At 35.8% G+C, this 21,759-nt stretch overlaps 1 protein-coding gene across 1 annotated transcript in view; it reads right to left on the bottom strand.

Moving 5' to 3' along the window:
* Positions 1–21,759, bottom strand: part of Usp12-46 (Ubiquitin-specific protease 12/46) — a 179,285-nt gene that overhangs the window by 84,672 nt on the left and 72,854 nt on the right. Inside the window, exon 4 of the mRNA XM_090396425.1 lies at positions 3,530–3,610. Coding sequence (XP_090252551.1) covers positions 3,530–3,610 — 81 coding nt within the window. The remainder of the gene's footprint in view (positions 1–3,529; positions 3,611–21,759) is intronic.

Genomic DNA, 21,759 nt, shown 5'->3' with positions numbered 1-21,759 from the left:
ACATAGCAAAAACTGAATGCCTGTGTGAGAATGGGTGGAGCAAAGTGGTGAGTCAAGTATTTTTAAGGACCTCTTTGGGTACAGCCCAAGATGTGAGAACAGTATTCAGTGGTTGGACAGATTTGTGATTTCTCTAGAGTAAATAGCTAAATTTTGTGAACAGTAAAATCCATGAGGAAAATGACTTCAATGTTAAGCAAGTTAGAATGAAGAAAATCACCATACACAGAAAGGAAATCAAAAAGTTTGGAATGGTTGGTGGTATTAGGGGAGTGATGGAGTCAGCAGATTAATTTAGTATAATGTGGTACAGATCTTCAGCCAAAGAAGGATAACAAAATCATCATCATCATCATCAAATTCCTGCCATGTACCCTCAAGGGGTGTACAGGATATGACAGTACTACATGAAAAAATTACATCATTACTAACTTCCTATCTACAATTTTCCTCCAAATCAGTCTGTTACTTGTCAAGACTCCAACATTATCAGATCTTATATTTCTATCGTCTAAGGCACTTTGTACCGTATCAATCCACCTATATCTTGGTCTTCCTCTGGGTCGTTTTCCTGCCAACCTGGCAGAGAACACTTGTTTTGCTAATCTTTCCTCTCCCATTCTATTTAAGTGACCATACCATCTGAGATTAGCTCTGCTAACGCATTCCTGGATGCTGACAATGTCAAGTTCTTTCCTAATATCCTCATTTTTAATATGATATTGCCATTGATGCCATCTGTTCACGCCTCTAATCTTTCTCAGGACTCCCATATCTGCGGTCTCTAGTCTTTGGTCAAGTGTTTTACTTCTGACCCAGCTCTCAGATCCATAAGTTAAAATTGGTTTGAACACAGTCTTGTATACAGCTAATTTAGTGTTCCGACTAATTTCTTTCTTATTCCATATGAATTTATTCAATTGACTTCCCACGATACCAGCTTTGCTGATTCTGTTGTCTATTTCTATATTTAGTTTACCATCTTCAGTAAAAATTGTGCCTAAGTAGCTGAAATGTTTTACTTGTTCCACAGGTTCTCCATTCACAACACAGTTGACATTTTCAATGATTCTGCCTATTTTCATTGTCTTTGTCTTTTTATTGCTGACCTTCATACCATATCTATTACAACAGCTATTCAATTTAGTCAGAGAATCTTGCAGACTTGTAGCGGATTTATTTAGAAGTATAACATCATCCGCATAAAGCAAAGAGCTGACATTAACATCTCCAATTTTGATATCAGGTTTAATACCACATTCCTTCATAATGTGATCCATATAGATAATGAATAACAGAGGGGATAATGTACATCCTTGTCTCACACCAGATTTAACATTAAACCATCTTCCTGTACTTCCTTCAATTCTAACTGCTGACTCACAACTCAAATAAAGAATAACAAAATCAGGATTTTCTAAGGTGGATATTCTTTGGCATGGTATATCAGAGCAAACATATGCACAAGTTCCACACCTTTAAGTGTAAATGAGTCAAAGAGTGTGTAATTAGGAAAGTTAAGATGAGTAGTGCTCGGCAATTTGAGCTTCAATAAGAAAAATCAGGTAAGGTTTTGCAGACACTCGATGTGGAAATGGACATTACTGAGATTAGAAATGAGACCATGCATGTTTGTGAAGTAGATCTGGAAGTTCTCTGAGGTTTGCTGTTGCACTGGGGCTAAGCATGTTTGAGATTTGGTTTTCAGGGTAGCTGTTAGTAACACTTATTTTACACACCAGCATTACTTGTTTATAGTCAATGGTCTGCACTTCATCACCAGTTTCTGTATTATTCAGTTGGATGATAGTGTGACTGTTCATATAGGTATCATTCAGAGAGAGAGAGAGAGAGAGAGAGATAGAAAGAGAATGTTGGCTTCCTATAAACAGAAAAAGAACCGTTTTGAAAGAAGTATGACTGGATGTGTCTAGGAAGGACAAACAGTATTCAGAACATTCAATAATAGTCATACCAGAAATAAGTTTTTTTTAAAAAAAATATACATTTTTAATAAGAATAAAAGAAAAGGCATATTTACACATTTCCCTAATGTTTGATAGCATTACTGCAAGAAAAGCAAATGAGCAAACCTCTGGACAATTATTTTTGATAACTGTGACATATTTGGACGCTGGTTATGAGTATTTAAGAGAAATAGGGGCATCCATATAATTTTTACACAATTGTATGTGTTTGTGTATAACATAAAATACATATCGATACAAAATAAATAACGGAAAAAACTCACGTAGAAAGATTATTTAATAGTATAATTTTCGCCTGTGTGTCACAGGCATCTTCAGTACATTAAGCTCAAAATTAAACACTAACTGACAATTCCAAAAATCGTCACCTAAGTAGCTGGTGTAAGATAACTAAAAAGGTCAATAACTTTCCTAAAAAAAAACAAAACAAACATTAAGACAATAAAAAGTTAGGAAAGATTAGCTGATTTGTAAAGTACTATCTCCCATAAAGGGGATAGATGTAAGCCGTCGGTTCTGTTTAAGTTAGGAGAATGAAGTAGAGTTTCACATGTTTCTTTATATCCATGCGGAATCTCATCACCATCCCAGTCAAAGGGCAAGAACTATTAAAACACTGGTTCATCGGGCCCACTCCTTTTGTTCTTCAGACAATCTTTTACAGAAAGAACTACAATATATAACTTCTTCCTTTCTATCTAATGGTTATAAGAATTGCTTCATTAAAAGAACCTGAGTAGTTTTAATATGTCTTCCTCTTCAAACACAGAGGAAATAACGCGCATTACTATCCCTTATGTACAAGGCATCAGTGAACGTATAGCAAAAGTTTTAAAACCACTGAATATTTTTGTTGCCTTTCAACCGTTTAGAAAAATCTCCACCTTTCTCACTTCTCCTAAGGACAAGCTTCCACATCTTAATCATCCAGGTGTCTACCAGATTCCCGTGCTCTTGTGGATTATCTTATTTCGGACAAATGGGAAGATCTGCCTCTATTCGGCTAGAAGAACACCAATCTTATATTGAATACTTTAAACCTGAAAAGTCTGGACTTTCTGAACATGCCATCTTCACTAGACACAGAGTTCATTGGAGAAATACAAGAGTTCTTCACAAAAGTCAGTTTCTCATGGAACGCCTTTATAAAGAAACATGTGAAACTCTACTTCATTCTCCTAACTTAAACAGATCCGACGGTTTACGTCTATCCCCTTTATGGGAGATAGTACTTTACAAATCAGCCAATCTTTCCTAACCTTAGTTATCTTATACCAGCTACTTAGGTGGCGCTTTTTGGAATTGTCAGTTAGTGTTTAATTTTGAGCTTAATGTACTGAAGATGCCTGTGACACACAGGCGAAAATTATACTATTAAATAATCTTTCTATGTGAGTTTTTTCCGTTATTTATTTTGTATCGATATGTCTACTCACGGTATACCTCTTTTAAAACTTATAAAATACATATGTAAAAACTATTTTATATACAGCATATTTTATATTGAAATAGGAGGAAAAACTCAATGGTATCATACTCACCTTGAAGAATATCTGCTATAGTATTCAATAAATAATAGAGAAATTCATGAGCATCTTGTTGCATGTAGTTGTCAAACAATTCTATTGAATATAATAAAATAACATTTGAAAAAATTCCCACATGAAGACAAACTTACAAGAAAAAACAGCAAATAAAATCTGCAGTTTATGACTGATCATAACTGATCATGATCAATTATGATCATGATCAATTTTCTCAGCTCATTTTCTCAAATTACATCTTTCCTCAGAAAAAGACTATAACAATCTATACGTTGAGTTTATAATATCTGTGAAAATACAAACATTGTTTAATAAAGATGTGAAATGTAAATGAAGCTAGTTACATCCATATTTTACTGGAATTGCTATGACAGTGAATTACAAAAATACGAAACAATATCAAAAGCTGATACAAACTACTTGATGAGTTTATAGTGCTGGTCTGAATAATGCTAATAATAATTAAATCATTTCTAGATTTAGAAAAATTGATCTAGAAAACTTGAGAGAAAATCTTGATATTGAATTGTAAAATTTTCTCCTATATTTCACAGGCATCTTCAATACAGAAATGGAACAGCAAATTATAGAAATAACACCAAGGTTCTAAACAAGTGCAACTGCAGTAGCTACAATAAGGTAACAAAAACAGTCAACACCTTCCTAATTAATATATATATATATATATATATATATATATATATATATATATGTATGTATATATATATAATTAAACAAATTGGCAAAGATTAACAGATTAAAAAAGTATTATCGCCCATAATGGAGATAAACATACACTATTCATGCAGAATCACACCATCATTCTAGTCAAAAACAATTTGGCTTAATTAAGTAAAGAACTTAATACATCGTATTCATTCTTTATGTTCTTCAGATGAATTTCTACTAAAAGGATTGCAGCACATTAAGTTTTCAATTAATTTAAGACTTCACTGAAACAAATGGTTTCAGTGAAGTCTTCATCAATAAAGCATTCAGAAGCTATAAATTCCCTGCCTCTTTATTCAGAGGAAATCACTTTAATTCCATTCCCATATGTGAAAGGAATTTCTGAACAAATTGCCAATCTTTTAAAACTAAATTTTTGTGGCTTTTGTCCTGTCAGAAAAATCTATGCCTTTCATCTCCTGATGACATGCTTTCTTCAGTTGATTTTCCAGGTGTATCTGGAAGATCTGCTTAACTGTCACAGCAAATATAAGTCTTTTATCAAATACACATCGCTCTTAACATTTTCAGAGCTTTTGATCGTGTCTAGCATTGGGACTTGCTAAACAAACATCCATCCTTTAGTCCACCTTCTGTAACTGAGTTGACAGCTTCCCCTTTCTGATCATTCACTGTATGTCATGGTTGATGGCTCCCTCTCTTTGAGCTTCACCACCAATGCAGAAGTACCTCAGGGCTCTGTCATATCACTTACCCTCTTTTTCATGTACATAATCGACCTACTCTCAATCACCACTAATCCTATCTGCATCTTTGCAGACAATAGTACTCTCCATTCATCCTACTCGTTTGACCAACCACGCAGTGTGTAGATATCCAAGCATCAAGTTCATCTACAACTAGCGCCTTTAACACTGATCTACATACTATTCTTCAACGGGTGAGGACAATCTGGTCACGTTCAATGCAGTGTGTCCCAAATGCATCCAAAACTGCTCATGCATTTGGGGTGGAGCACTTAAAACTTCTCTAAAAATTCTTGATGCTATCCAGAGAAGAGCAATTCAGCTCAGAGATGATCCTTCTCTTACAGATTTACTTCAACTTCTATCTCACAGATGCAATGTTTCAGCTCTGTGCCTACTCTACAGATATTTCCATGGTCATTGCTCCACTGAACTTGCAACCATCATTTCTCCACTTTCTGTTGCACTTGTTAATACAAGAGCAACAGCTGCCCAGCACCCCTTTTCTGTGTAACTGCAAACATATTAAACTTACTGTTCTTCTTCTTTTATTCCATCTACCTGTATCCTATGGAACAGCCAGCCTATTGCAAGAATTATTTCCAAATAGCTACAACTTGCAACTCATTAAAAAAAAAGTCAAACTTCTAACTTCATTCCTGCATCCCAGACATGACACTGATGAGCTAAGAGATCCTGTGATCTCTAATGTATGGGATCAATATTATATATACACACACACACACACACACACACAGGAAAACCTCGCTATTAATTAACGGCATCAATTAATGCGTGCTAAGCAAAATCACATTAAACAAATACAATAAACAGTAGGAATAATTATAATTCATGTATCAGTTAGTGCAAATTTGATAAATAAATTACAGTATAAGCTATATTAGAGGATAAAATCATCAAAGTTAATAAAATTCAATTGCTTAATTTCTTCCAGTTAAAGGAGATCATTCTCGCTTAACTGTTCTGAATGGGAATGGAGCAAGTTTCTCACATCTTCATTATCCAGTACATCAAATCCAAGTTATTTTCCAAATTGTGCTGATTTCTTCAATAATGTTAGATCTTGGATTTTGTGCATGATAAACTAACATAGACTTCAGTTTAAAGTTGCTTCCTGCATTGCCTTCTAATAAAAGTGTAAGACGATCTTTAGACACTTTGTATCCTAGTTGAGATGCTTCGAGCTTTAGCTAGGAAAGTTTTTGCTGGCATACGCATCCAAAACAGATCAGTTTCATCGACATGGAATATTTGCGATCATCATAATCACCCTCCTGAATTATCCTTTGCAATTCTTCAGGAAACCTGGCTGCAGAATCTTTATCAGCACTAGCAGATTCCCCAGTTATTTTTACATTATGCAGTCAGGGTCTATTTTTAAGATGGTCAAACCATCCTAAACTCGCATTAAAGCGTTCACATTCCTCTTGAAATTTGGTCTCTTTCAATGATGCAAAAATATTGAGAGCTTTTGTCTGAATATTTCTTGTACTAAGAAGTATTCTTTTTGGTTACAATGCTCAATCCAGAGTGATAGAAGATGCTCCATCTCAATCATTAAATGGCGTCAATTTCCAGTGATCTGCATGCTTAAAGAAGCAGTAGCAACTTTTCCTTGTTCTTTGTGTACGCTTTGCTCTTATTTAATACAGTCCAAACCATAGACTGGCTGTATCCCAGGTCTCACACAATCATTGTATTATAAAATTAGTTTAATCCTTTATCCAAGTGTGAGCAAACAAAGTTTGCGCCTGAAGTATCTTCAGGACTAGGGTAAGGTGATACAACACCAGGGCAACTCGTTGCAAAGGTGGAGAAAGCTACCAACACTCCTATCTCAGTATCTCCTATAATGCAAAACACATCTCCATGCGGATATGTCTAATGTTATGCATTAAGGGAAGGGCCACTACCCAGACTAGTTTCGACCTTTATTGAGGTCTCTTCAGTGGGAGCCAGGCCCTAGTGGAGATACCAGGCAGAAGCATTAGCAGATCATCTCTACCTATAGGAGTTGCCAAATGGTGTGCCACCCTTTTTTAATAAATTACTCTGGATTTAGAGAAAGATGTTGAAAGTTTATTTTTCACTTGGTTAGAGTATAATAAAATTAGTTTAATCCTTTATCCAAGTGTGAGCAAACAAAGTTTGCACTTGAAAGTATCTTCAGGACTGGGATAAGGTAGTACAACACCATGCAACTCATTGCAAAGGTGGAGCAAGCTAACATCATTCCTATCTCAGTATCTCCCATAATGCAAAACACATCTCCTTGCGGATATGTATAATGTTATGCATTAAGCGGAGGGCCACTACCCAGACTAGTTTTGACCTTTATTGAGGCTAAAGTCCTTAAAAAATACAACATTTTTCACTACACTCCCTAAATTCCGTTCTCTTATAAGCCAAATGAAGCCTATTCATCACTACCTGAAATATCCAGGTGTTTACAAGTTATGGTGCGACTGTAACATTCCTTATTTTGGACAGGCTAACAAATCTGTTGAACTTCGTATTGAGGAGCATAAGAGAGACATCTCCTATAAAAGATCACATGCATCTGCGCTATCCAGTGACGTTCTTTTCTCAAACAATCCTCATGATGATCTACAGTCACTCAGTTTGCTGGGATAAATCTGAAAACATTTTCTGTTGCAGTGATGAGTCTGAAAGGAAAATCGTGGAGTCCAGGGAAATCCTCCTAAATCCTGAACATTTGAACAGCTATTTGAGTTACAACATCCCTGATAGCCATGCTGCAGTTGTTCAATACTGGCGTTCACGAGAACTTGCAAGCTCGCATGCAACAAACAATAGCTCGTTAGCTAGAACAACTTGAAAAATACGTTTTTGTGTCAATTATGTATTGCATTTTTTGCCTGTAATTCTCAGTTTTTTGTAACTACAATTTTTATTACTGTGTTCTACCTTTAGTGGACACCTGAAGAAGACTGTAAAAGGCTGAAACTAGTTGTATCATTTTCATTAAAATTTCATATTTTATCTCGGTTTAAGTCATTAAATATTTATTTTTTAAAATGTACCATTACTATTACTACGGGCAACTCCAGGGAGTCATTAGACTCATTGAGGGAGGCCCCAATCATATTAATCACAACTATTCAACATTCATACAGTATCTATCATACCTCGCCTTAAACTTATTCACTGTCACAGCATCCACCACAGACTCAGGGAGCCCATTCCACTCATTCACTACTCTAAAAGTAAAGAACCCAGCTCTAACACCTTTACTAACCACACTTTTGCCCAGTTTCCATGGATGTCCCCTAGTTCTCCCACAACCAGCCCTGTTCTCAAAAATATCTTCTGAATTAATTTTATAGAAACCCTTCAGTAATTTGAATGTCTCAATCATATCTCCCCTCCTCCGCCTATCAACCAATTTCTGCAACCCACAAATCCTCAACCTGTTCTCATACGGTTCATTCCACAGACCTGCTATCATCTTGGTCACTCGTCTCTGGATCCTCCCCATCAAGAAGAAACCTAGGTGACCAAATCTGAGCACAGTAGTCGAGATGGGGTCTTATCAAGGCTCGATACGGAGGAACAATAACCTGCTTGTCTCTGCCTGTCAACGTATTCTTCAGCAACCAAGTGATTTGATGAGCTGATTTGGCCACTTTTGCAACGTGTCCCCTAAATTTCAATTCCTTATCCACCAACACTCCTAAATCTCGTGCCTCATCAATTTCCTGGAGCACGGTTCCACCAATGCAGTAAACTGCCTCCAATCTTTTCACCCCAAAATGCATAACCTTACATTTTGCCACATTAAATTGACATCCATTCTCCCTAGCCCAGACCTCCAATCTATCCAAATCATCCTGCAAAATTTTGACGTCATCTACATTCACTTTGCCCTACCCAACTTCGCATCATCCGCAAACAAATGAACTGTTCCTCTCAGATCCTTTCCTATATCATTTATGAACAAATTAAACAGCAGTGGTCCAAGAACAGATCCTTGTGGCACACCACTAGTCACAGGCCATCTTGTGGACTCTACTCCTGAGTAAACCACTCTCTGATATCTCTCCTTCAACCACCCTCCTATCCATCTCACCAACCCTATGTCCATTCCCATATGCTGCAATTTATTGATTAGAATTCCATGTGGTATCCTGTCAAAGACCTTAGCAAAGTCCAGTAGAATCACTGTAAACCCATTACCCTTATCCAGTTCAGCCGTCACTGTGTTATAATACGTGAGCAAGTTACTGAGGCATGACCTACCCTTCACAAAACCATGCTGTCCCCGATACAGTATCCCATTTTCTTCTATCCAATCTTGTATTTTCCTCTTGACTATTTTCTCTAAGATCTTGATAATGATTCCTGTTATGCTGATTGGCTGGTAATTTTCAACAGCAGCCTTGGAACCACCTTTGTGCAGTGGAACTATTTTCCCCTCTTTCCATCCCCTTGGGACTGACCCAGTCCTGAGGCTCAAATTAAACAAAATGGTCAAGGGCACTGACAATTCTTTGGCCGCTTCATGTACGACATGAGCTGGTATACCATCCAGTCCCACAGATGTATTGACATTGAGGTTCTGTAATAGATTAGTTACCTCTACTTCATTCATCACAATTCCAGTATAAGCTGTTGGTTCTTCCATTTCTGCAAAGTCACCATATGGATGATATACTCTTGCAAAGTGCTCGCTCAGTAATTCCACAACATCGACTGATTCAGTTACCTCCCTACCCTCAGCATTTTTTAAAGATCAGTCTACCATGAGCATTTTTCCTTTTACTTGCAACATATTGAAAAAACTGTTTGGGATTCTCTTTAGCCTGCATGGCCAATTTCCTTTCGTAATCTGCTTTTGCTTTTCTTACCACCCTTGTTACCATCCTGGCCTGAGCTTTATACTGTTCCTGCACCTGATGGTCACCCTTCTCCTTAAATTCCCTCCACAATTGTTTCTTTTTTTGCAGCTCAAGCTTAAGAGTGTTATTCATCCATTTAACCCCTACTTGATTTATTATTCGAACTCTTGGTATACAGTCAACCATTGCCTCCTGCAAACAGTTCTTAACCACCTCCCATGCACTATCAACATCCAGCCCTTGCAGTTTTACATGCCATGGCATTGAGCCAAGCACACACCTAAGCTTGTCATACTTGCCAGCCCGGTAATTCCACATGTACCCTGTCTTAATTGTAAATTCGACTCCTTTAGACACCTCCCAAGTCATGACCTTATGTCACTCTCACCAATTGGTGGCAACATGGTCATGTTCGTTACAGCTACATTCTCAGTTGCAATTACTAGATCCAGCACTCTCTGCCCCCTGGTATTTTCCAATACATGTTGCCGTAGATAGTTGTCCCTTAATAACTGCATAAAATCCAATTCCTTCCTCCCATGTGCCCTCTCCTCTTTCCAGTCAATGTTACCATAATTGAAATCACCCATAATAATTACCCTCCTTCCACTCATTTCTTCTATTTGCTTATGCATACTATCCCCACCATCCACTCCATCACCCGGTCTATAGCAGCACCCAATTGTATATTTCGTTCTGCTGGATTCTATCTCACACCAAACAGCCTCAAATGTGCTTTTTTCCCCATCCTGCATTACAACCGAGTAGAAGCTCAGGAATACATACATATATATGTAGAAAGTTTTTTACCTTGGGTATATTATATGTTAAAGATACCAAGTTATTTTAAATATAAACCTGGTTTTTTACTCCATTTCCCAAGTAAGCAAACAGAACAAGTCAGTCATGTTTGCGCCTCCAAGTGTTGCAATTCTAGCTGATCCTGCACGTAGTGCAAGTCCAAAGTAACTCACGGTAAAGGTAGAATAAGCTCTGATCACTATTCTTAATATTTATCCTTAATGCAAAGCACATCTCCTGGAGGAGATGTATGATGCTATGTATTAAAGGAAAGGGGCCACTACCCAGACCAGTTTCGACCTTTATTGAGGTCTCATCAGTAGGAGTCAGGCTAAGAAATACTAAGTTTTAAGTAATACAAAGCTTATAAATATTTTACCAACAAGTTACCATAAGTGCTTTGACCTTATTAAATAAAAATCTCAGGATGAGAGATAGATGTAGTAAATTTTTTCTCTTCGGTATAATATATGTTAAAGATACCAAGTTATTTTAAATATAAACCTGGTTTTTTACTCCATTTACCAAGTATGCAAACAAACAAGTCAGTCAAGTTTGCGCCTCCAAGTGTTGCAAGTCTAGCTCACCCTGCACGTAGTGCAAGTCCAAGGCAACTCGTGGTAAAGGTAGAATAAGCTCTGATCACTATTCTTAATATTTATCCTTAATGCAAAGCACATCTCCTGGAGGAGATGTATGATGCTATGTATTAAAGGCAAGGGGCCACTACCCAGACCAGTTTCGACCTTTATTGAGGTCTCATCAGTAGGAGTCAGGCTAAGAAATACTAAGTTTTAAGTAATACAAAGCTTATAAATATTTTACCAACAAGTTACCATAAGTGCTTTGACCTTATTAAATAAAAATCTCAGGATGAGAGATAGATGTAGTAAATTTTTTCTCTTCGGTATAATATATGTTAAAGATACCAAGTTATTTTAAATATAAACCTGGTTTTTTACTCCATTTACCAAGTATGCAAACAAACAAGTCAGTCAAGTTTGCGCCTCCAAGTGTTGCAAGTCTAGCTCACCCTGCACGTAGTGCAAGTCCAAGGCAACTCGTGGTAAAGGTAGAATAAGCTCGGATCACTATTCTTAATATTTACCTTTAATGCAAAGCACATCTCCTGGAGGAGATGTATAATGCTATGTATTAAAGGCAAGGGGCCACTACCCAGACCATAAGGTGCTTTGACCTTATTAAGAATGGTGATCAGAGCTTATTCTACCTTTACCACGAGTTGCTTTGGACTTGCACTACGTGCAGGGTCAGCTAGACTTGCAACACTTGGAGGAACAAACCTGACTGACCTGTCTGCTTGCTTACTTGGGAAATGGAGTAATAAAAAACCAGGTTTATATTAAAAATAACTTGGTATCTTTAACATATATCATACCCAAGGTAAAAAACTTTCTACATCTATCTCTCATCCTGAGATTTTTATTTAATAAGGTCAAAGCACCTTATGGTAACTTGTGTTGGTAAAATATTTATAAGCTCTGTACTACTTAAAACTTAGTATTTCTTAGCCTGGCTACCACTGATGAGACCTCAATAAAGGTCGAAACCGGTCTGGGTAGTGGCCCCCTTGCCTTTAATACATAGCATCATACATCTCCTCCAGGAAATGTGCTTTGCATTAAGGGTAAATATTAAAAATAGTGATCAGAGCTTATTCTACCTTTACCAAGAGTTGCCTAAGACTTGCACTACGTGCAGGGTCAGCTAGACTTGCAACACTTGCAGGCGCAAACTTGACTGACTTGTCTGTTTGCTTACTTGGGAAATGGAGTAAAAAACCAGGTTTATATTTAAAATAACTTGGTATCTTTAACATATATATATATACATACACATGCACACACTCTATTTACTTTGCATCAATAATTACATATCGATATCTAATGTAATTGGAAATTCTGTGTATGAAACTAACAGATATAACCTTTAAAAACATGTTAATGCACTACCCTTCTTCTCTTCAGGTATTAGGCCTAGTGGCCTGTTTCAGAGCTATCTTTAGCCCTTCCAAGCCGTACCCATCCCGAGGATAAGGTGGCTAGCCCTATGCCTACCGGTGTGTCCTATGACTGTAGCTGCATGTGTTCAAGGGGCCAGTTTGCCTGTTTTTGTGGTAGGAAAAACCCCAGATAAACTGGGGAGAAAAACCCTGCAGTCCACACCCAAGACCATCTAACTAGGCTAGTCTGAGAAAGACTCTTAGGCTCCTCGCTTCCATGATGGGAATTGAACCCAGGGCATTCCTATCCCAGGCATATAGTTGTGAAGAAGCACACAGCCACTCGGCTAACCTAGTGGACACACCGTAAATGGGTAAGCAATAGGGTGTGATTAACAGATAAAGGTGCTGACTTAAATTTGGAAAAGTTACCTTTACGTAAGTCAGAGAATGCCTATGGTTGTGTGTATTTTAGTTAACAAAAAGTTTTGAGCATTTTTGTTACCTTGCTAGTGACACTTTTTAGAATCTTTCTTTTATTTGTACAATTTGCTGTTTCCATTTCTGTACTGAAGATGCTTGTGAAAGAGGCAAAAAAGTTTACAATTAAATATCAAGATGTTCTACATGAGTTTTCTGTGTTCTACATTTTCTTTTATTATTTATTAATAGTATGCAGTCATGATTCCAATTTTAAAACTAATACAAATGCTATATCTATAAGGTGTGATATATAGCATATAGATGAAATTGACTTCCCTACTTATAAGTTATCCAAATGTCTGGCAAAATTATTAAAATCTTTTACAGGTTCTTCTAATTCTTACATTAAGAATTCTGAACACTTTGTTTCCATTATTAAAGATTTACATCTACAAAAAGATGAAATCCAGCTATGAGGTCACTTTTCTATTTACTAATGTACCAACAGAAGAAGTATTAGTTCTTTTACAAGATAAATTATCTAAAAAAATCTTGCCACTCTTAAGTCACTGTATAAATCAGATTTTCGTTTTTGGAAACATGATCTCTATAAGCAAAATTCTGGGTCAGCCACGGGCAACCCTCTATCACCTGTACTAGCAAATATATGCTTAGAGGATGAAAGAAGTAAACAAATGATGAGTGCCATCCACTATTTGGCCAGATTACAGTGCCCCAAAGACTAAGATCCCAACATAGTTTTTAGCAACTGTTGAACCTTCTAGAGACTGGACTTCAACAATGGCTTGCACTATATCCTCAGAATAATACTAGTATTCCAACAGCCAAGCATCTTTCATGTGGTGCCCACTTGGACTGGAATACGTGGAAAAGCCTCAACAGACTACAAACAAAACTTCATCAAATGGGGCTACGTCACTAGACCAGATAACTGTGAGTGTGAAGCAACTCAGTCCATGGAACACCTTTCTTGCTACCTTCTTCAATTGCCTTGCACAAAAGATCTTATATCCTGCACAGAAAGCAGTTGATTGCACAAGATGCTGGAGGAACATCTGATCATATTTATTGTATATAAGTCATATATATTTTTTTTTTTTTTTTCATATTTTACCTATTGTGTCCTGTGTAATTTATCTATTCAATTTAAGTTGTTCTCATTTGTTATGTATCTTAATTTCTTGTAAATAATGTTGTACCAATTACTTACTACTGTACCACTTGTGTTTGGATATGAAATAAATAAATATACTTAGAGGCTTTTGAAGAAAAAGCAATAAACTTCTTTCCATTAAAATAAAGATTGTGAAAAAAATTTATAGATAAAGCTTTCTTGATTTGGAGCCATGGTCCAGATTCACTCCAAGAGTTGTTGAATCATCTTAACAACCAACATCCTAGGGTAAAATTTACAGCAGAACTGGAAGTTTTCTTCCTTTTCCTGATGTAAAACTTACTTGTTCATCTGAAAAACTAGAAATATCCATCTACAGAAAGCCTACACATATCTTCATGCTCCATCCCATCATTATCCACCCCAAAAGTTTGGTATTATTTCTACTTTGGGGACCTGTGTGTGTACTCTCATCAGTGATGAAGAAATCACTAAAGAATTAAATCAACTTTTATCAATTTTTCAGAAGAATGGTTATCCTAAACAGTCAATTTCTAAACTCTTGTTTAATCCTCGTATATACCATGCCGAAGAGAGTAATGATGCAAAAGGTTATATCACCATTCTATACATTAGCTCTATTTCTAACAAACTGGCAAAAATCCTCAAACCTAAACATAACAATCTGAAGTATCCAGATGTGTACAGTCTTTGCCATGGCTGTGTTTCTCCATATTATGGACAAATAGAAAAATCAATCAAGCTTTGAATCGAAGAACGTTTCAGAGATATCACCTATGGCAGAATCAGGGCTACAGCCTTATCCAGTCATGTGCTCAATTCTTCTGATCCCAATGATCATCAGTCCACTATACACTCAGTAAACTGGGATAGATCTGAAATTATTTACAAATGCTATGATGAACTCGAAAGAGAAATCTTAGAATCAACAGAAATTGGACTAAATCCTGTTCACCTTAATGTCAACTTCAGTCACAACCTTGTGACTGAAGTTGACATAAATTAGTTGAAATAAATTAGTTATTTTATATTTTAACTTTCAGCTATATAGTCATATAAGCGATTTTCCTAAACATGTTCAACTGTGAAAACCTAATATATGAAATCACTAGCCTTTATAACAAGGCTACCTATAGAAGTATCAGAGATTTTGTAAATCATTTACAAAAATCAATACTAACCTTTGACAACATTCCCAAATGTTCAATGACAATATTCCCACAGTTCACTTGTTTTAAACAAACTATCAAAATTGAACACTTAATGAGGATTTATGATAAAGCTAAACAAGAACTTATCTAAAAACAAATTGTTGACACTAAACAGTCTATAGCACAACTGAATTCCCATAAGGTTTATTTATCTTAATTCTTACGGAAAGGCTTAGACCTTGGTTATGCATTTTTACTAAATAATTTAAGGAAATTACAACGTAAACTAGGATATACATTAAAATAAATTTTAATATATTTCAATATTTCGGCAATGTCACGTTGCCATTTTCAAGGAACTTAAGAACAAGACACTTGCACGCAGGCACAACAAACAGTAAGTGAGGAAGAAGCAGGAAGCTATTATTTCTCCTGAAGTCCTGATGGTGCCCCCTAGTGGGAAATGTTGGTATTCTTGGGCAACTGGGCTGAAGGTCTTCTGATGTAGGTTTCCCAAATTTAAGGCAGTCTCATGCAGCCAAATTTGTTGAGGTTTGGATTGTTTCTTAGGACTAAAGCTGATTCCATGAAAAGCCTTTCATATTTGTATTTACTACGGTGTATTATCGTGGCTTTCTTCCACTGTATTCTATGGCAAGTATCCAGTGCATGGTCAGCAAGACCAGAGTGGCTGTATTGGAGAAACTGGATGTAGTCCTTGTGTTCTGAAATTCTGATATTTGCTATCCTGCCTGTTTGGCCAAAGTAGGACAGCTTACAGCTGCAAGGGACTTGGTATACACCAGGAAGGACTGGGGGGAGAAGGCTGGTCTTTAGTAGAGTGGATAAGGGATGCCAATTTTTTATATGGTCTGTAACAAGAAGTTAAGTCATGTTTTTTTAGGATTTTTGTAATTTTTTCAGAGGTGCCTCGGATATAGGGTATGGTGATGGATTTAGAGTAATCCTTGTTGTGTACTGGTTTCAATATTTTTTGGATTTTTTTTTTTTTTTTTTTTGGGGGGGGGGGGGTTAGCCATTGGCTGAGAAAGTGTTGAGAATGTGGTTTAGTTCTGTGGTTAGGGCATTGTCATTTGAACAGATAAGTTTAGCCCTGTTGTGTAGTGTCTTAATGACTCCATATTGTTGCGAGGAGGGGTGGTGGGATTGTTAGTGACTGTATCTGCCTGTATGGGTGGGTTTTCTATAGACTGAGAAAACCAAGGTTCCATCAGGCTGGCAGGTGACTAGTGTGTCTAAGAAAGGAAGGTAGTTGTTTTTTTCCTCTTCCAGGGTGAATTTGATTCTGGGGTGTTGGTTGTTTAAGTGTGGCCAAATAGTCTCAAGTGTCTTGTTCATAAGTTTTTTGAAAAAGGCAACGTGACATTGCCGAAATATTGAAGTATATTAAAATTTATTTTAATGTATATCCTAGTTTACGTTGTAATTTCCTTAAATTATTTAGTAAAAAAGGTTTATTTATCTATCTCTTTAGAACAACTTGTAGAAAATAACTAATGGCAATACATTAAGATTAAGCTTACCTCTCAAGCCACTAACATCCAGAACAGAAATAAATTCAAATGAATTAGAAAATTTGATGCATTAAAAGTAGAACAAAAAAAAGTTATCTAAACCAGAGGATCATCTTCCTCTTAATGAGATTATAATCAATAAGTCTGGTTACCATCTTTCAAACAGAAACAGCAAGGGTTTTATCCTTTCTTTTAGTGTTACAGTGATCAGCATTCATTTTAGAAATCATGGACTTTACAACCATGTTATAAATAACTATTTGAATTCCCTGACGTTTCGACCTTCATATTAGGGTCATCATCTGGAGTATACACAAATATACAAGGACAAGCTGAGTACATTTCATACAGTATGCTAGTGATCAAATCATTCTCTTTAAGCATACTGTGTGAAATGTAACTCAGCATGTCCTTGTATATTTGTGTATACTCCAGATGATGACCTTAATATGAAGGTCGAAACATCAGGAAATTAAAATAGTTATTTATAACACTGGAAAGTCCATAATTTCTAAAGCAAGGATTTTAATCCTTTTTTTTAGGGTTATACGGTGATCAGCATTCATTTTAAAAATTTTTATGGAATTTACAACCGTGTTAAAAAATTTTTTTTATTATCCCGACGTTTCGATCTTCACATCAAGATCATCATCTGGAGCGTACATAAATATACAGGACAAGATGAGTTACATCATTCACTGTAAGCTAGAGAAACAATGATTTGATCACATGTTATTCTACTGGTGTGACCTCTGGTGAAAAAATTTTTTATTTTTTATTTTTATTTTATTTTATTTTTTTAACCAGAGGTCACGGTTACAACATGGTTGTAAATTCCATAAAAATTTTTAAAACAAGGGTTTTAACTTTGCAATTTCCCCCTCATAGTATTCCTAAAGAACTTTATTATCCAGAATTGAAAAGGCAACATGAGAATTACATAACTGGACTAATATTAACTTCCTCAAGACTACTTTTGAATTCTCAAGAGAATTAAGTTTATCTCTCCAGCCCCTGCATACCCCTCATTCCTCGCATGTATGGAGTTCCAAAGATACACAAAGAAAATACCCCACTAAGACCAATTGTAGATGTACCCCACTAAGACCAATTGTAGATGAAATTGACTTCCCTGCATATAATATATATATATATATATATATATATATATATTACTGTGTTTCCCACAGACAAATGGTTGTATTTATAATATAACTGTACCTTGGAATGGTTAAGGAATTTTTCTATAATTTTAATTTCACACTGTACCACATTTTGTTTTGACAAAATCCCGAACTGCCAGCCTATCCTCATCTGTTCAGTATTCAGATGAATACCTACTAATGAGGTACACTACAAGAAGGAGAGAATTAAACATTAATCTCCACATGCCTTAAAAATTGTGATGGCTTCCTCCCAGTTATCTAGCTTTGACGTTAAGCAACTATTTCTTTAATGTTACAAGGTGAGCATCTTTCATTTCTGTAAATTATGGCGTCTACAACCATGTTAAGAATGATTACTTTAATTTTTCAATGCGTCTACCCTTATATTAAGGTCGTCATCGACAGCAGCGGTTCCCAACTTATTTTAATCTTGAAAACCTTTTCACCTTGATAAAAAATATTGGAACCCTGACTATTTTTACTGATTATAAATAAAACAACAAATCAAAAATAATTTATTGACATACAAAAAAAAAAAACAGATTAATAATGGAAAAGCAAATATTACTAATTCAAACTCGTAATTAATTTGAAGGATTAAACTTCTTTTCTTTCAATATTCTTTCAAAATTTGGTTTAACTGTGGACAGCAGAATTCTAATATCAGGAGTGGAGTGGTACCCAACTTACTTCTGTATTTTGTTTTTGTCACGGTGTGGAGCAAAAATCTGCTTTCACACAAATATGTGGTACTAAACACAACAACAACAACAAACAACTAATTGCCTTTTTGAATAAATTTGGATATTCTTCTTTTAAGTCACATCAAAACTCCTTTAATGAAACTTCATTAAATTTAACTTTTATTTGGCTGTTTGATGTCAGGCCAATGAGATTTTCATATTCGGAAAGAGATAGTTCCTCTGGTTTTTCTTTAATATTAAAAGGATTGAAAAAAGAATTCAAAACCCAGTTATTGTCATCTTTTAGTAGAGGAAAGTATTCATTTAATGGCACATTTACTGATTTTAGATAAATAATTTTTTTTTTTGAATTTCCTCATCAATTTCACTGTTCAATTCTTGTAAAAAGTCATTTAAAGCTGGTGGATCCATATTTTTTTTCAACAGCCATAGTCCAGTATTGTAACTTTTGTAATAATGATCATAATTTATCTTTTTGTGTTGAAAATATTTAAATTTTTTCCTTGAAGGGAGAAAGAAACATCATTCAATTTTGTGAATATATCTGCCAGATAAGCAATTTGACTCAACCACAAAATGGTTCTAAAGCAATCTGCTAATAGAAATTTGTCATTGTGTAAGACTATGGTGAGCTCTTCTCATAATTCAAACAATCTGACAAAAACTCTGCCACATGACAGCCATCTAATTTCAGTATAGACCAGTAAAGATGTATGTTGGTTGCACATAGTAGTTGGAAGGGGACCAATCGTTCGATGCTGTTGTTACACTCTCCCTCGATGAGTCTTTGGACTCCCTGGAGGTGTCAAATAATAATATAATTTTGAAAAATCTTATTTTTAACAGTCATGTTTTCACAAAGTTAAAATTTTCACTGCTTCATCTATAAATCATTTTAAAGATGAAGGGATATTTCGAGCAACCAGTGCATGTCTATGAAGAACACAGTGGCTAATCGTACACGTTTTGGCAACATTTTTATTCATATTACTGCTCCTTTCACAGGCCCTATCATTGACTTCGCACCATTGCCACATTTCTCCCAATTTATTCCCTGAGTCTTCATAAAATCATTGACTTTTAAATATCATTTCTCCTGTTGTACTGGTTTATAAATTTTCACAGAGTAACATGTCTTCTTCAATAGAATTATTGCAGTAATAATGAACGAAAACTAATAAAATTGATAAGTTTGCAATGTCTGTTGTCTCATCTAATTGTAAAGATTACTCATTCCATGACTGAAGCCAAGTTCCTGATCAATATCCTCAGGCCATATCATTCTGCATGAAACTATATTATTTGAGAAAGAAATTTTATCAATCTGTTGACAGAATTTCTTATTGAACATTCACTGAACAACACCTTTGATGCATGGTTTTATAAGAGTTTCAGAAATTGTATGTGCTTCACCTGTGAGCGCTATACAGTAGTTTACTTTGTAGGAAGCCACTGTTGCCCCTTTCATTATCCGACACCATTTTCGACATAAAGTGTTTAGTTTTGTCAAGAGACTCAAGTTTTCTTTCGAAAAATTTGACATCTTTAATTTTATATTCTGAATGGTTTGTTTCAAAATGTCTGTGCAATTTGGCTGGTGCTAATGAAATATTTAATAAGATCTTATTGCATAATATACATATCACATTAGGGGCCCTCGGGATTTCCTGTGGTCGTGAATCCAAGTAACAAATAATTCAGGTCGTATTTACGTTTTTTATAACTTAGCAATGTTTTAGTTTATCTTTTTCTCGATTCATCTGCTACACAAGTAATGATAGTGCTTTGATCTGTATTTTCGTCAGTATCTGCTTTACCAGTCTCCTTGTCACCAGAAACATGTGAACTACATGCTACTCTTTTTTCAAAACTCCTCTCAGCCAATGATCCATGATATTGTACACTTGCCAGTACACTGCACCTCTGCGCCCTGAATTGATTCATTCATCCGCCAGATGACTCAACAGATTTTATTGAAATTTTTGAAACTTTATTTAAATAAATTTTTCATACATATTTTAAACTATTAATTAGAGCTCAAAAACTAATTTTATTGTGGAACTCCAAAGAACACTGGCTACATCCAGTCTGATGTTGTTGGAACTATAGTTGGGAAAGCTGCAGATACCTCATTCAACTTGTATCATTATTTCCTCAGCAGGAATTTTCTTCGGTGCTATTGCAAAGTTATGGTCAGCGTTTATACAAAAGCTAAACCACCAAAAAGTAACTTATCAAAAAAAGAATTTGAGGCTCTGCAAGAGATAAAAAGCATCAACAGAATAATAATTACCAAAGCAGATAAGGGAAATGCCACTTTAGTTTTAAACCAATCAGATACTCAGGTAAGCTTGCCTCTTTATACTAGATCGTACTACCTACCACTCTATAGACTCCTTATAAAGGTTACCTCTTGGCCTGTTGAAGTTATAAACAGATTAAAACCTTATAACTCTAGAAACTCTAGGGGTGCTTAAGGATCAAAACTGTATAACCAAAAGGAGATCTCCACATAGCCTTTAAAGGAATGTGGAGAACCGACCAGCTCATCTGACCTAATGTCCAATCCTAACCTTCTTGTGGTGCGCCCTGTTGGGTATCTACCTGGATACTAAACGAAAGAGGATGGGCTGGCAATTTGGGATGTAGCCGACAAAATTGTATCCTTATGGGCTTAAACCAATATACAAAATGATGGTACAACATGACAAAATTTCATGCCTGCTGGGGCGCCACCTGGTGTTAAACAAGGGCCCCCCCATTGTTTTTGCCAGGGAACCAGGGCGAAAAGTCAGCTACTGGAACAAATCTGAAAGCACACCCCAACTCAACATCACCAGAGTTAAAGATCGGTAGTATCAACATAAGAAGCCTGAATAGCAAAGAAATGGAGCTAGCTGAGGAATTAGATAGGTACCAGATCGACATAATGGGGGCGACTGAAACAAAAAAGACAAAAACTAGTGAGATCATTCTGAGCAATAAATACAAAATGTTATATTCAGGAAACGA

Source organism: Typopeltis vanoorti, chromosome 8 (genome assembly GCF_054136105.1).
Source record: "Typopeltis vanoorti isolate ZY-2024b chromosome 8, IOZ_Tvanoo_1.0, whole genome shotgun sequence".
NCBI classification, from domain to species: Eukaryota; Metazoa; Arthropoda; class Arachnida; order Uropygi; family Thelyphonidae; genus Typopeltis; species Typopeltis vanoorti.
Note: the sequence above shows the minus strand (reverse complement) of the source record. Positions and strands in the feature narration are given on the sequence as shown.